Here is a 15041-nt window from a genome sequence, read left to right as displayed (position 1 = left end):
TAAGGGAGGCAAAGATAGGTAATCTTTGTACATTTTAAAATTTGTTTGCTTATCCAGCTTGTTGGATGTGACGAAAAAAAGCAAGTCCTGCAAGTTCTTACCGTTCATAAATTGTGAAAATGTGTTTTTTACACATGTATCCCCTGATGTCTGCGTATGCAGCCTCCTCTGCTTCATATTGTTGCTCTCTTCCATGGAGCCGGGCACGGCCAACTGTTCCTCCAGGCCCCACAGGCCCTCGGCGGCGCCTGCTGCAGGAGGGGAGGTGTAAAGTGCACCGAGACAGCGTGTGGCGCGGGCTGGGTGATCCCTCCCACGTCTCCCTTTTACTCATGCTGTCCCAAATGGAGGCAGACACCCGGCCAACTGGTGTCAAAGCTCCTCCGCCAAAAACCACTGAGTCACTGAGAAAAACCGGGAGGAGAGTCTCTAAATCCTCTCTTTCCCCTTTTGAATTTTGTTAATTCGGCTTGCTGATTATATCTGAGGTACAGAACATCCATACCATCCTAATGTATAATGACGAGTTTAACTTGCTGTTTTACTCTGTTCAAAGATTCACAGCTCATCTTTGATCTTTTTTTCTTTTATTATGTAAGACCCCATAAAGGGTAGAGGGTATATTTCACCTGAAAAACTACATATTTTTAGATAAATTCACATCTCAAGATATTATTAGCTTCAAAGATTGGACAAAATATTTGTTGTTTACAAAAATTTATTCATACAAATCGTACAACACCTTTTTTTTCAGACATTTATTGACTCAAACTTTATAGTAATCTAATATTCACTTTCCACACAGTAAATATATATATATATATATGTATGTATCTCTGAAGAATAATTCATTTTTGTAAGGCTATTGGCGCTTTCATTATCATACATGTCATATTTCTTCGGGGAGCTGCCACCTTCCCCCTCCCCCGCTGTTTTCACAAAAACATAGAGCTCTAAAACAAAGTGCCAAACAAGAAGCAGTGCAATAGGAATTGATGTCTAAGCAGTTAAAGATCCTATCAAACACAGAGACGAAAATGACAAAAAAATTTGTGATGAAGTGTGCGCCAAAGATGTGCAGCATTGTAGGGCCACTAAATAGCCATCCATGATTCATGGCATTTTTTTATTGTTTTTTTTTTTTTTCCTTTTTCTTTTTTTTTTGTTATAGTCGATGCAAGGCACCACAGCTGCAAACTGCTCCGCTGCGTCACAAAGCCTGTAAAGAAAAATTGATACAGTAACAGAGGGATGGAACAACTTTAATCCTGTTCTCTTTTTATTCCTCATACAGGAAATTAATGAATTAGAACATTGTCAATGAGGTGATTTCTTTCAGAAATTCAATTTAAAAATTTTGTCATATGCTCTCCAGGTTCATTACACATTAAGTGATACATCTTGAAAAGTTTCTGTATATTTTGATTTAAGCATGCATGATATAAAATCCCCAAACTCAATATTTAAAAAAAAATTCAACATTACATTAAACTTTTAACAGAGAAATGCAAGGTTATAGAAGACACAATCAAAGTGAAAAGCAACGACTTGGCAGTTGTTCAGCAAGCAATCATTGGCACCTAAAATGAAGATAAACCACTGGAGAAGATGCTTGTTCTCACATTTAAGGAAAGATGAGTGGAAGAGAAAATTGTGCTAGAAGAAAATGCACAAGTAGTAGTAGGATGACTACAACCATGGGATGATTGTGACACACTTTGAAACTGCAACAATCCAATTCTGAATCTAGCACTATCAATAGGAGGAATAAGGACACCAGAACCTACAGTACAGACGAAATGAAATCCATTATTATACATAGCCATTCTGTGCAGCATAATCTCTGTTGGTTGTGCACCTCTTTCTAATGTACGTTTTTCTTCCACTCAACTTTCTCTTGTAGACTTGCCTGCAGAACGTTTTAAATAGGAGGCTTCTTTGTGGCTTGCCCTATTTGAGCTGCATAGTAATGATTATCTGCTGGACAACTAGCTTTTTTTAAAATTAATTTAGTCTAAATGCTTTTTTTTTTTCATTAGATTTTCATCAAACCCGAAAAGAAATATGTCACTCCATGTGTAATGAATCTACAATATCTAATACTTGAAACTGACATTTTGTATTGAATTCCTGAAATAAATGTACTTTTGGGCATGTTTCAGATTAACTCACCTGGAAGTGAGTAATGGTTTGGTTAACTTTGCCTGAAAATCAGCAGATATATTGCCTGCTTCCCCTCAGTTTATGTGCTTTCTGTCCTTAATATGTCATCACTTATGGCAGCTTTTGTGCCTCTATTTGCAGGCAGATATCATAAGATGCTTATTTGAAAGTATCTTTAAAAAGTAATAATAGGCTTTAATAGATTCCAGCAGATTAAGCATCAATAAAGTACAATCAAAACAAGGTGCAACACACTACTTGTTTAGAAGAGTAAGTGAGAAGAACAGAGCACAAAATATCCAGCAATGGTAGATATGTATGTACGCAGAAGTCAGAAAGCAAGCAAAACCATGTAGTTGTCTGCACAGATGCAATGAGCTGGTGCAATTACTTTAATCATGCAGTCTGCTTGGAGTTTGTACAGCTGTTCACATGACAGAAAATAGGGAAGCACAATAGATCCAGAGTTCAAACCACTTTGTATGTCCTTTACACAGAACAAACTGATGGAGAAAACCATGTAATAAGTATTGTTTGTTTTGGGGATTTGTATGCTTGAAATGTCATTGAGACTTATTATATGGACAAAGAGACAAGAGAAAATCTCCAAACACATTGGATTGAAGTTGGTAGATACAAAGCATTGGCAGTTTACATGGGTCAAAGTGGAGGATCTCTTTGTAAACATTGCTGAAGTGGGAGGAAAAAAATAGGAAAAAGTAAAAACGAATTCTCTGTTCCTCCTCTCAAATCTGATCATTTCTACTTTTGGAAATCATCTGAATCTAACGGGACATGGACTCATTTCAGTGAGGTACTGTAAACTTACAAATAGTCATATGTTTATTTGTCTGAGGCAGAAAGGTATCATATCTTTATGAATTTGTAGAAAATTTAACAAATCCAAAGAGCAGTAGAAACTTAATACAAACTGTCAAAGGGGCAGGGATTTAATTAATTTTACCTCATTAAAACACTCTAAAAATGTTCACACCTGGTGATTCAACACTATATTTACTGATAACCTTCTATGTTTAATATAAAGTGGATTAATTAATGTGTGCCAATTCTCAGACACAACACAATAATAATGCTTGATTAAATTATGTTTAGATGAAAACTAAAGGCGAAATTTGCAAAAGTAAAAAGAAAAAAATCTTAACTTAGCTACCTTTGTAAATGAAGACCTGTAAGGCTCTTATTGCGCTGTCATTTGTAAAGTTATTGTCATTTTTTTAAATTCTCACCAAAGCTGAGATACTTCACTGTTATTTTAACTGTAAGATCAGTTTTTGCATCACTTTAATTTGATTATTTGTTTGTATTTTCTCATTTATGTATTTATTATGCATAATGTATTTCTTCTAATTGGTTTAACATGTTTGTTTGTTTTTTGTTTGTTGTTTTTACCGTACATGCATGTAGTTGGCATAAAAAACTTTAATTACATGGGTCACGGTGTGAGGAAATCAAGCAGATTTTTGGAGCATCAAGATTTTGAAATATATGTGCCAGTTTTGATTGTCCCAATATGAACAGTGCATGTGCATTGGGATCAGGGTTGTGGAATAGGTTAGAGGGAAAAGTATTTTTGCTGTGATGAGCATTCAGTGCAGGCAGAGCTTTTGCGTGATGTTATGAGATTAAGTATTGTTAATATTGGGTCTTTTTAGTGATATCTGAGTAGCAGACAGACATATTTATGGTGCATGTAATGCATGAGATCTGCAGGGTGGTTGAATTTTTTAACCAGTCATTGGAGCTAGTTTAGACAGTGATCAAAATATTATATACTACAAGTCAAATTCATAAGAAGGCGATGCTGCTATATCTTCCTATGGCATTTGATCTCAAGGTTGATATGTAGGAGAGTGATTGGATAATACTGAAGGTTTATAATATTCACTTTCACTAAGGCACATAAGAATTATAATTAAAGACTTTCTAGTGAAATATGAATCTTAAAAAGAATTACTCCTCATTTAGTTGCTAATGGTCATTCATTTGCATCATTTTAATGTATCATATTGCAATGAATCAAACTATAAAGTGTGAAGGGAAGCCTATGTTCCTCTTATTTTAGCTTCTTTTCTCCAGGTCACTGTAAAAGGTCCTCATCTAGTCAAATTAAGAAGCTACATGTAGGCTTCTTAATCCTACATGTAGCAGCCAGTAGCAAGAAATTTCTCTGTATTTCATACGTTTGAACACTAAAAGAGCCTGCTTTCTGTCAGCACTATGTGTGTCACTGGAATAATAACATGCAAAACCTCATGAGTGCTGATAAGTAGTTTTTACCTGTAACTTTTACTAGGTTTTATATGAACAGAGGCCACTTTGGATACTAAAGAATTCTGATTTCAGGAGGTGGTGTTGTATTTACAACCAGAAATTATGAATAATACAATTTCCATGTAGTAAGAGAACACAACAATACTTTTGGTGTCTGGAGAACATGTTTTTAGGGAAAAGGTTCCACTTTTCACTGGCTGTGTGATACTCAGATTGATCAATATACTTTAATTAGAGGAAATATTAGTTGGTAAGTGAATCTAATCTTATTGAAATTGGGATTCTGTATTTTCAAATTAGCAGATTGTTGGAAGTGTTACGAGATGTGAATTAAATAAGCAACAAAGTAAATACACTAAAACCTAGTATGCACCATATCAACATTCTCAAAGATTTCAAACTAGATCAGGACTGAAAAGCAAGTCAGCTCAACAAAAAAAATGTATAGGGCCTTTAGCTTGGGCTATTTTCTTTACTTGGGTCTCTGTAAACTTCAGTTTAGCTACACAACTACATGTACTCTTTCTCCTGTGTTTTTGATCACATTCACATCTGCACTGTCTCCACAATTAGCAACCTTGCAAAACCTATGCTCTGCCAACAGGTGGCAGTAACGTCAACAATACGTCAAATTTCCAAAGGAAAATATCCTAAGCATGGCCAAAGCTGTGTTAGGCAACAGATTTATCCTAAAACAGCCACAGCTACTGTTTTCATTAACAATAATTCCCCCTCAATTATAATGTGAAGCAGATGTGGAAAGACATTCAAATATGCCTCATTTTTGTTGTAGTATCTAGTACAAAAACAGAAACAAAGGTGGCCGGGGCAACTACATTATCATGTCTGCTACACTCAGATACCTAGCACCCACATAAATATCTCAAGTATTCATTTTAGAAAATATTTCTCAAAGTTAACTTTTTTTTTTCCTTTGGCAAAACTTCATATGCGAGTGGACGTGATGTGCAAATGCACCAGTTTCTGTTTTGCAAAATATCTGTGTTAATGTAGCTATTATTAACACAATATATCCTTCTACTGCTCAGAGGATATATTAACTTTCCTACAAACTCACTATTGTGCAGCATCTTTCCACTACAGGTAGATAGTATCTTTAAATTACCTCTCTTTAAAAAAGTCTAACCTGCCACTTTAACCTCAAAGGTTACGTCAGATTGACCAATTTCCTTTTCTCAGTCATCATCATTAGCAACCTGCGTTCCTGTTGTCTGTGAGCCAAAAGCACAGATGAGGTGAAAGGAGAGTTTGATTCGAGAGTCTAAAACAACCTCACAAAGTGAGAAAAAAGAATAGAACAAAGAAAAAAAAAGAAGGAGGGACTTGAGAAATCCCAGTTTCGGGAAAGAGCCGGAAACTCACCGCAAATTCGGGAGAAAACTGTTTCAGCCAGTCTCCCAAAAAAGCGTCAAGCTCATCCCCGTCCGGGAGGGCGTCAAAGTCTATCGCTTGTAGGATATGTTGAATACCTATGTCTTCAAGGCTGTTGTGAATAAAGACAACTAAACTCTTAATATCATGTTTCAGGGAGGAAAAAAGCAGCATTTAATGCATTGATTATCTTTTAAGCTGTTTATTTCCCTCTTGTTTCTATGTCTTTGCTAAAAGCTTAAAAGACAAAACTATCAGAACAGATTTTCATGTTAGACCAGGGACATATTTTCTCCCTAAATGAACAAAAAATGGTCCACATTGCAAATAAGTGCATCCTTAAGTGCTTCAAGTACAAAATGAAAACAATATTATCAAAATATTCATTTAATGGCTTACTTCATACATAAATACATGTCTTAGGAACACAAAAAGCGATCCACTGATTGGTAAAATCTCCAAAATGACTTCATCTGGGACTGAACACATTGATTTTTTTTTTTTTTTTTTTTTTGTGGGAGGGGGGCGGAGGGGTTCTCTATACTCAGGAGGCTTAGTGGGAGATGCTACAAATACGCCATCCGCCGTCCTTTGTTTCTAATTCTCTGTCTGTACCTTTTCCCCAGGACCGCCGCCAGGTATTTCTTGACAGCCATTTGCTTCCTGTAGCGGCTGTAGCTGTCTGTGAAGATCCCGTCTGAGTGTCGCTTGGAGAGGGGCTCCGAGCTGTCGTCCAGCGTTTTGCCCCCACTGTAGGAGATAAAATAGGGAGCCAAGTTACAGAGGATCTGTGCTGGGCACATATACAGTACATTTCAGTAACCCTAAACCCTAGAATAATAACATGGCTGATTAAGAGTGTCAGGAGAAGACCTTGAATGAAGAATCCTAAATAAAATTAGGGATTTCAGTGTGCATTTTCCACAAACTGCATCCACCCATTTCCCTCCAATCAGAATCCACTGGGATTTAGTCCCATAAATTATTCAGAGGGAAATAAATCTAAAACTGTTTAACTTAATTCTCCCTGACTGCTTTTTCCATAGCAGCCAGCTTAAAAAGTAACACTTCCGAAATTAATCAAAGAACAGTTTGCTCCTCTTCCTGGCGATTTCATGATGAGCTGATTTAGTAGGAAGGGGTGGGGGCACATATTTGGCATCACGTTGAGGGAAAACAATTACACCACAGACATATTACAGCATGAGTTATGAGCATTTAAAGACCCAGCACACAGAAACAAAGACGCACAGAGAACGAGAAACGGCAGATTTAAAGAAAAAAAGAGACGAACAAGAAGATTCTTACCCTACACGTTTTGCCATCAGAGAATGAAGGTATTTCCTTGCTGATAACTGACCCAGCGCTTTCCTGTAGGCTTTATTAAACATGCCGTCTGCATGCCTTTCCATTCTGGGATGATATAGATAGCCACACAGTAAAAATCACCACACACACTTAACGTAGCGGCACATATTAAAACTCTACAGGGCAGCAAATATCCATCCTATGATGTTATTTGGTGGAATTAGCTCAAATTTTTAGATAAAAATTTGGCAAAACTGCTAAAAAGAAATCATGAGATTTTGATAATTATGTTTATTATTCTAAAATATTATAGTTTAATTGAAAGATGGTATATATATGATATATAAAATTGTTAGTCTTACTTATCTTCTGTTTAGATTTATTTTTATAATAAGCTTTTTTTCTGACTGAAATTGTCAAAGGCATCTCCAAATAGTGAATTGAACTATGACAAATGAAATACAAGATCCGCTGGGAAATACAGAAACATTTTGACGATACACTGATTTTACACAGAACAGATACATAGACAGACATACAGAAACAACATGTTCAACAGGGATGTCTCATACACTAATGAATGACAAAGCTTTATTCTCCAGTTTTGCTTGTTGAAAACAAAATTACCTTTTCTCTGATGGGTAGAACATGGTGAAGACATCATCTGCGACAGAAGAGGGGCTTCTCACTTCCAACTGATCTCCATCATAATCCAGGGAGGGCAAGGAGTTGCCACCCTCATCATAAAGCTCACTGTCAAGTCTAAAATTTTATGTTTAAAAAAGGAGACAAGAATTTTACAACCTAAACAAACTTTAATTTGAAAGAGTAAAATTTTTAGTGTCTGTACAGGAAACAGTGTCTTATTGCTGTTTATTGTATCCATTTTGCTCCAGTTTAATTCCTATTAATTATACATCCAGATAGATTTATCGATTAATTGCCAGGTCAGCCTAGGGCTGTGGCACAGGAGCCTAAACTACATTACCTCCTCTCCCTGGTAAATGTATCTCAGCCCTATAGATTGTCTGTCAGTTGATGTTATCCTGTAATAAGCTGTAATACTCACAGACATAACTTGCAGATCTCGTACTTGCTGCTACGCTTGTACAGTAAAGGGATTTTCAACCAGTTCTACCAATAAATAAGTGCTAAAATGACTACATACCTTATGCTTGGAAAGCTTATTCCTACAGGCGAGCAGTTGATGCTGTGATGCATTATGATTCCATAGATGAGCAGTGCTAAAGTTGCTTTACTAGACATGGTCCTGCTGGGGGAAAAAAAAAAAAATAATAAAAATAACCATGAGACTATAACAGTGATCCCAAGGATATTATTGGATTAAATTAAATTCTGATTTTTATGGAAAGAAAAAAAAACATAATCAGAAGATGTTTTAATCAAAAATTTTATCACTTTTACGCTGCGTAAAAGCGCCTCTTCTTACCAGTTTCGAGACGATAGACACGATCTTCCGAGGACCTCAGCTGAGAGTGAGATAGGATCTCTATCTCAGTCTCTCTCACTCTCTTTCTCTGGGAAGTGTATCTTCAGCGTCCTTGTTGGGATTGTGCAGCGTACCGTGCGCCCTCAGCTCAGCTTTTTTCTTTCTTTCTTTTTTTTTTTTTTTAGTAGCTCATGGACGGGACAAAAAACTCCACAGCAGCAGCAGCTGCTGTCTCTGTCAAAACTTTCCTGAGTCTTGTGAAGTTACCTCTCTTTTGGTTTTTTATCCATGAATTCGAAAGGCTCGTCTCTTTGCCAGCACTTATCATGTTGGCAGAAGGGGTGGGAGTTAGAGTTAGAGGTGGGGTGTGGAGGTGGATGGCTGCGTCATCACCCCCTCCCTTTCTCTGTCCCATAAGAGCGCAGACGTCTTCCGCGTCAATGAAAGACCCAGAGCCGACTCATAAAAAAAAAAGAGAAAGGATGAAATGGCTCTTCAATTCAAACATCATCATTAATTAAACCGTGAATTAATGTCAACAGCTTACGTCACTCCATAAAAAGCGTCACGTGACGGGCCTTCGGAGGCTGTTGTGGGCAGGATAGGAGCTGTTCACAACTGGAAGTGCTGAAATGAGCGTTAGAGGCCAGAACAACACAAACGGGAGGAAGTCATTTATTTTATCAGGCTACTTTCAATTATGTTTCCTTTAAGTTTCCATTTGACCACTTAAGCAGTTCACGCAACTCAGTACTGAAGCATATTGTTCAAAAGTTTTTGATAAATCTTTATAATAGAATTAGTCATTTTTAAAGAACTACAATATTACTATTTTTCTCAAATAAAGCACTTTAAAAACAACAACAGCTGTGATAAAGTGCGGTACAGAAAAAGAAATGCTGAAAAGACAAAAGAAAATACACAACAATATCAATAAAATGTTAAAACGGAAGTAAGAGCAAAAGTCTCAAAGAAATAAAAAACACCATTTAACTTCTATTTTTAGTTTTAAAATGAATGAAAACGTGTAAACATATGCTTCCTCATCTGCATATTTCTGATAGTCTGAATATGCCATTTTCTTAATAACTGCCCTGTATATCTTTTCCTATATGCTGTAAATTTGTTCTTACTATATCTTATTCTTATTTTTGTAGTTTTACCTGCATGTTCTTGTTTACCTCAACTTGCTGCTGTGAAATCTGAATTTTCCCACTTTGAAAGATAGTTCTATTTTATAAAACTTGTGCAGAAAGAAAATGGGTGCATTTTCTTCAATAGAGGGTGGCGAAATATTATGCAAAAATGAAATAGTAAAACACACATTTTCAAAGCTAATGACAAGGAAAAACAAGTCTACAAATATTACTGGTGCTTTTAGTCATTCTATCATGGAAATTTAGTGTAATTATTTCACGAAAAACCTCAAAAACTTGCATTAGTTGTTATATCTATATTTAAAAATAATTGTTGGCTCGTTATGAGGCATTGTGGAAGGTAGAAACAGCGACTTAGGCATCCACAGGTTCCAGACCTGTGGTTTACTATTCAACATGCAACTGCAATAAATCATTAAAACTGGTTGCATGCACAAGTTTCAATCTATTGTAACTTCTTCTTTATTCCACACAGGCTCAAAAACATACATAAACCTCCAGTAATATTTAGATGCATGAATCTTAGCAAGTTGCAGTGCAACTAGATGCTTTTTATAGGCATCAAAGCATCAACAGCGCAATCTTTCCAAACCTGGACATAAAAATTTGATTTGATTTATTTGCTTGTGCAACAAATGCAGCAAATACAATTTGCGCTTGAAGGTGTTGAATTTGGGGAAGAGTTTTAATCTCCTTTTTCAGCTCCCTGTCTGGCGTCACTGTGGACGGTGACACCAGTATTCAAGCTGCTTCCAGTCATGGTGGCTTAAGCCTCGGTGGTTCTTGAACACTATTAAACTGAAAATCTATGTCTTCTGTGAGTGACAGTTTAGGTCATGTAGCTCATTTGATTTGTCCAATATACAAAAGAGGCCGACACATTCATCAGAACTGGTGTTAGAACGGATCGGGCAGGATAACACCAAGCTTCTCCAGTGGACTCCACATCTTTGAGAAGCTGCCATATGAGCAAAATTAGACTAAAATGTATTTTCCCAAAGTTGTGGGCAGAAGTGTGAAGTTGCATAAGACTAAAACTCTGATTAAAACTTGTGTTAACTTGGCTTTTTTTCATTTTTCTCCCTCTACCGTGTTCATTAGAAGTCAGATGTGCCTTTCCTCTGCGCAGGCATCATCAGGGCCATGTGTTGAATCTTTAGTAGGTGATTCAGACCTCTTCGGTCTTCTCCGCTCTTTGACGTCATGTGATGGTTTGCTTAGCTAAAAGGAAATGCTTTAATTTAAATTCTTGAGAGATAGAAGAAGGGGAATATGTAAAGGAAAAAAAAAAAACGTCTTAAAGATTAACTCTGTTTCTTGTACTGGGTGAGCACTGCACCCCAGTGGTTATGGGAAGAAAATGCACACTGATGCATCACAAGTCTAAGACAGATCAAGAAAATCAGCATGTTTAGCTACCAATCTTAAATCAAAGTTGCATAGAATGAGCTAAAGTATCATTGAACTGATTTAGACACAAATATATACTTAATGCTCTGATGTGTAAAAATAGGTCAACTGTCTCTTGGACACTTAACCATGTAATTATGACTGAAGCAGCTAATCATAACATTTCCATGACTATCTTATGTTGAAATGAATCTAAGTAATCATTGTAAAGTGATGATTACTCATTCAGCTTCAATCATCTCTTAATAAGCTCTTCTTCTGATTATAGCAGGATATGTGGATCTAATTACAGCCTGCATAAAGCAGATATGAATGTTTAGCTTTAATAAACCAATGCTTGAATCACTGCAACCTTTAAAGCCCTCATATGTTTAATACTGATAAACCTGCTGACTGTAGTGTATTATATTTGCCTTACACTTCACTAATCAAAATGCACGATGGCACCAGGTTTTTTGATAACTATTGCAAAATAAATACATGCACTGTTTGCTCAGATGTGCCTTCATATTGTTTTCTCAGAGGCTGAGGTCTCCGTAATCATATTACACCACATGGAGTAAAACTGAGCTTTATCACTTCAAACAAGACAGCAGAGGAACATATGACTCATTCTAATTTTAGCTCTGTTTTCTTTTAATAGCCTCAGCTGTCTCCGCAGCTGGTACGTTGTGTCTTAAGAATTTTATTGATGTTGCTGTCTCTTAGCTCAAGTGGTTACAGAACAAGCTTTTTTGGTAATCAATTTTGAAAGGTGTGTGGGCAAAGTGGCATTGCTCACATTGTGGACCCTCTGTGGGGAATTGACTTCATTGCGGGGAAAAGAAAGGAAGCCCTTTTGTTGTAAATCATTACATTTAATGTGAAGGTTTGTGGTCAGTGTTCATCTCCAGGAAATTAACATGACTCACTGTTACAGTATAATAAGTAAAGTTTAGTTCGGGAAATTCTGTGTACTTTTTAATGTGATATTTTTTAACCGATTAGAAACTGACTCAAGAAATAAAAGTCAGAAAGTTCTATCTTGTTGAGTCTACTGTTTAATTTATTGCTTGTTGTCTACTGTTTATTTTGTCTGAAAAAAATGACAAAAGCATTAACGGCATTATGGTGCTTTTGTGACAACTTACAAAAGACACAGTCGGAATAAGCAGAAGAAAAAGAAATATGAATTCAAACACATTTTTACCCTTTTTTCCCACAACACATTTGTTCAAACGCATTATCTTATTTTTGACAAATAAAGATAAAGATTGGTGAATTCTGACCAAGTATCTTTTGTTATTTTGGTGTTAGATGTTTTCTGAACATTGAGACTAAACTGTAATCTTTTTATTGTCCTTTGTCTTTCACTGGGGAAAAAATTGTGCAAAAGAAATGACATAACCATGGAGCCTACTAAGTTAGTTTTTGCATATAATTCTGTAGCAACTTCCTGAAACTGATTTGAAATACACACTTATCTAATGTATCAAAACGGATACAAACATTTTTACCATTATTATTGAATATATGATAAAAAAAATTAAAATAAAAAAATGTGATTTCTGAAATCTTTTCAATAAAGAGGACACAACATTTCCAAAGAGACAGATGTCTTGATTGTACAATACATAGTTTAAAAATGGAAACATATTTTAATATTTTTTCATTCGTCATACACCTGTTCCACACTTCCTTATTCCATGTGCAAAGATAACAGCGCACTGTTTTTATTTGCAATTTCAGCTTCATTATCTCCTTTGAGTTAATCATGGTAGAGTTTTCATATAAACTCAAAATTAAAAATGATCATACCTCATAAGAATTCATCGGTGGCAAGATAATTGACTTGATTTGTCAATAAACTGGGTCCATCATAGATAAATTAATGGCAGGAATAGCTCATCAACCACACTAAACTTCCTGGTGCATCGTCCTGTAGGTAAACATTTCTGATAAAAGTAATCATTTAGTGTAAGCAGACAAGACAGTGAACAGATTTTATGAAGTACAATGAAGGTTAAAATAATTAGTGCAATACAATACCCTATCAGTAAACCTTCCAAGACAAGTTTTTCAACATTTAATGTTATGCAATAATTGCTTTTAACCTAGTCATGGGCAGCAAAGTCAATTGACATCTATATCAGTTCCTATGAAATAAGTTCAGTTCAGTTCTCATAAAAGGTCCTTTCCTAATACCCATTAGGGGGACTGAAGGCTCCAATACAAAATATCCAAGTTTCTTTAAACAGACATTATAGATGGTGATTGCTGTGGGCTGGAAGTGTCTCCTGTAATCTCTGCATTACAGCAAATCTGTCATGATTTGCAGTTTGTGGTGGTGAGGTAAAAACTCGGTTGGACCCAGGACGAGGTGTAAATGATGAAGGTTTTAATGAAGAAACAATTTCACAAAATCCAGGCAGCACAGATGACCAGTGACAAAAGCTCTGAGTCTGGTAGCAACTGGTAAATCAAATGATAACTGACAGCTGACACTAGACAGACATGAGATGAGGAACCGACAAGGAGTAGGGAACACAAGTGGGATTAAATACTCAGGGAGACAATCAGGGGAAACAAGGGAAAGGTGTAAACTATCAAAGCTTAGACTGGGACAACACAAGGACTCAATAGAACAGAAACCTAAATAAATACACACACACAAAAAAAATCCTTACAAAATCTGTAAATATCCATCCATTTTCTAACACCCTTGTCCCTAGTGGGGTCGGGAGAGTTGCTGATGCCTATCTTCAGCAAACATTCTGGGTGAGAGGCGGGGTACACCCTGGACAGGTTGCCAGGGCAACACAGAGACAGACAGGACAAACAACCATGCACACACAGGGAGAATTTAGAGAGACCAATTTACCTAACGGTCATGTTTTTTGGACTGTGGAAGGAAGCTGGAGAACCCGGAGAGACACATGCACAGGGAGAACATGCAAACTCAGTGCAGAAAGACCCCGGGCCGGGAATCGAACTCAGGACCTTCTTGCTGCAAGGCAACAATGCTGCCAACTGCGCCACTGTGCAGTCCCATCTGTAAATATCTCTGACTGAAAACGCTCTCTTTTGGTATAGCTACCTTTGAAGAGGATGCTTAGTTGTCTGTGTGTGCTTCATTTATGAAGCATCTTTTAAAAAAGACTGCATGGAACTAGTGGCCTGTATTCAACAGTAGCTGGACAGGAGGAAGGGCATAGAGAGAAGGGAAAGACATGCAACAATTCCCAGGGTTAGGAATCAAGCTGGGGACAACTGCATTCAGGACAGTAGCCCCTTTGCATGGTGCTCTTGCTCTACCACTAAGCTTTTTGTTGCCCCACAGTATCCTTCTTTGCACACCCAGCTTCAGAGGTTCAGATTACTCTCTGCATGACAGTTCCAGAAGATTTACAATACCTTTCTGCGAAAACTGAACCACCTAAATTTCCTCAGGAACTGCAGTCTGTCCTATCCCTACTTGTAAACATCTTCACTGTTGCAGCTGTAGTCCAGTTTTCTGTCTAGATAAGCACTCTCTACGGAACTTACACTCTAATGCTACCTCCACTTGATTTCCCATCATGGAAATAGTGTTTGATCTATTCCCGTTTCTCCTGAAAGCTACAGCTATCTCCTATGTTTTGTTCACATTCAAGATAAGATAATGGTTTCCACCACCACCATATCTCTGTACTCAGCTTCCTGTAGATCACTGGCACAGCAGCATCTGCAGACTTGTCAAACTATATACTGGGGAGAGTATAGTTCTTGGTGGCACCCCTTTGCTGCTGATCACCTGGTCAGGCACTGCAGGCAGGGGAGGCCTGAATCAAACTTGACTACTCACTCAAGTGGGAGTCAAGAGGACTGATGGATGAGCGTTCTTTGGTACC

The 15041-nt window shown here is 37.0% G+C and overlaps 1 protein-coding gene across 3 annotated transcripts; it reads right to left on the bottom strand.

Annotated features, from left to right (window-relative positions):
- Positions 1-700: 700 nt before the first annotated feature.
- Positions 701-8951, bottom strand: adcyap1a (adenylate cyclase activating polypeptide 1a). 3 transcript variants are annotated; one of them, XM_032551475.1, is made up of 7 exons: positions 8606-8944; positions 8324-8428; positions 7783-7917; positions 7156-7260; positions 6463-6597; positions 5839-5959; positions 701-1219 (listed from the first exon to the last, which is right to left on the bottom strand). In XM_032551475.1, exons 2-7 carry the CDS (start codon positions 8419-8421, stop codon positions 1211-1213), a joined length of 603 nt encoding a protein of 200 aa, XP_032407366.1. In that variant the 5' UTR covers positions 8422-8428; positions 8606-8944; the 3' UTR covers positions 701-1210. The 3 variants fall into 3 exon arrangements, with proteins under 3 accessions (XP_032407366.1, XP_032407367.1, XP_032407368.1); XM_032551476.1 differs by lacking the exon at positions 7156-7260 and having other exon boundaries at positions 701-5959; positions 8606-8951; XM_032551477.1 differs by lacking the exons at positions 701-1219; positions 5839-5959; positions 7156-7260 and having other exon boundaries at positions 6217-6597; positions 8606-8943.
- Positions 8952-15041: the final 6090 nt, after the last annotated feature.

Source organism: Xiphophorus hellerii, chromosome 21 (assembly GCF_003331165.1).
Source record: "Xiphophorus hellerii strain 12219 chromosome 21, Xiphophorus_hellerii-4.1, whole genome shotgun sequence".
In the NCBI taxonomy this organism is placed as follows: Eukaryota; Metazoa; Chordata; class Actinopteri; order Cyprinodontiformes; family Poeciliidae; genus Xiphophorus; species Xiphophorus hellerii.
Note: the sequence above shows the minus strand (reverse complement) of the source record. Positions and strands in the feature narration are given on the sequence as shown.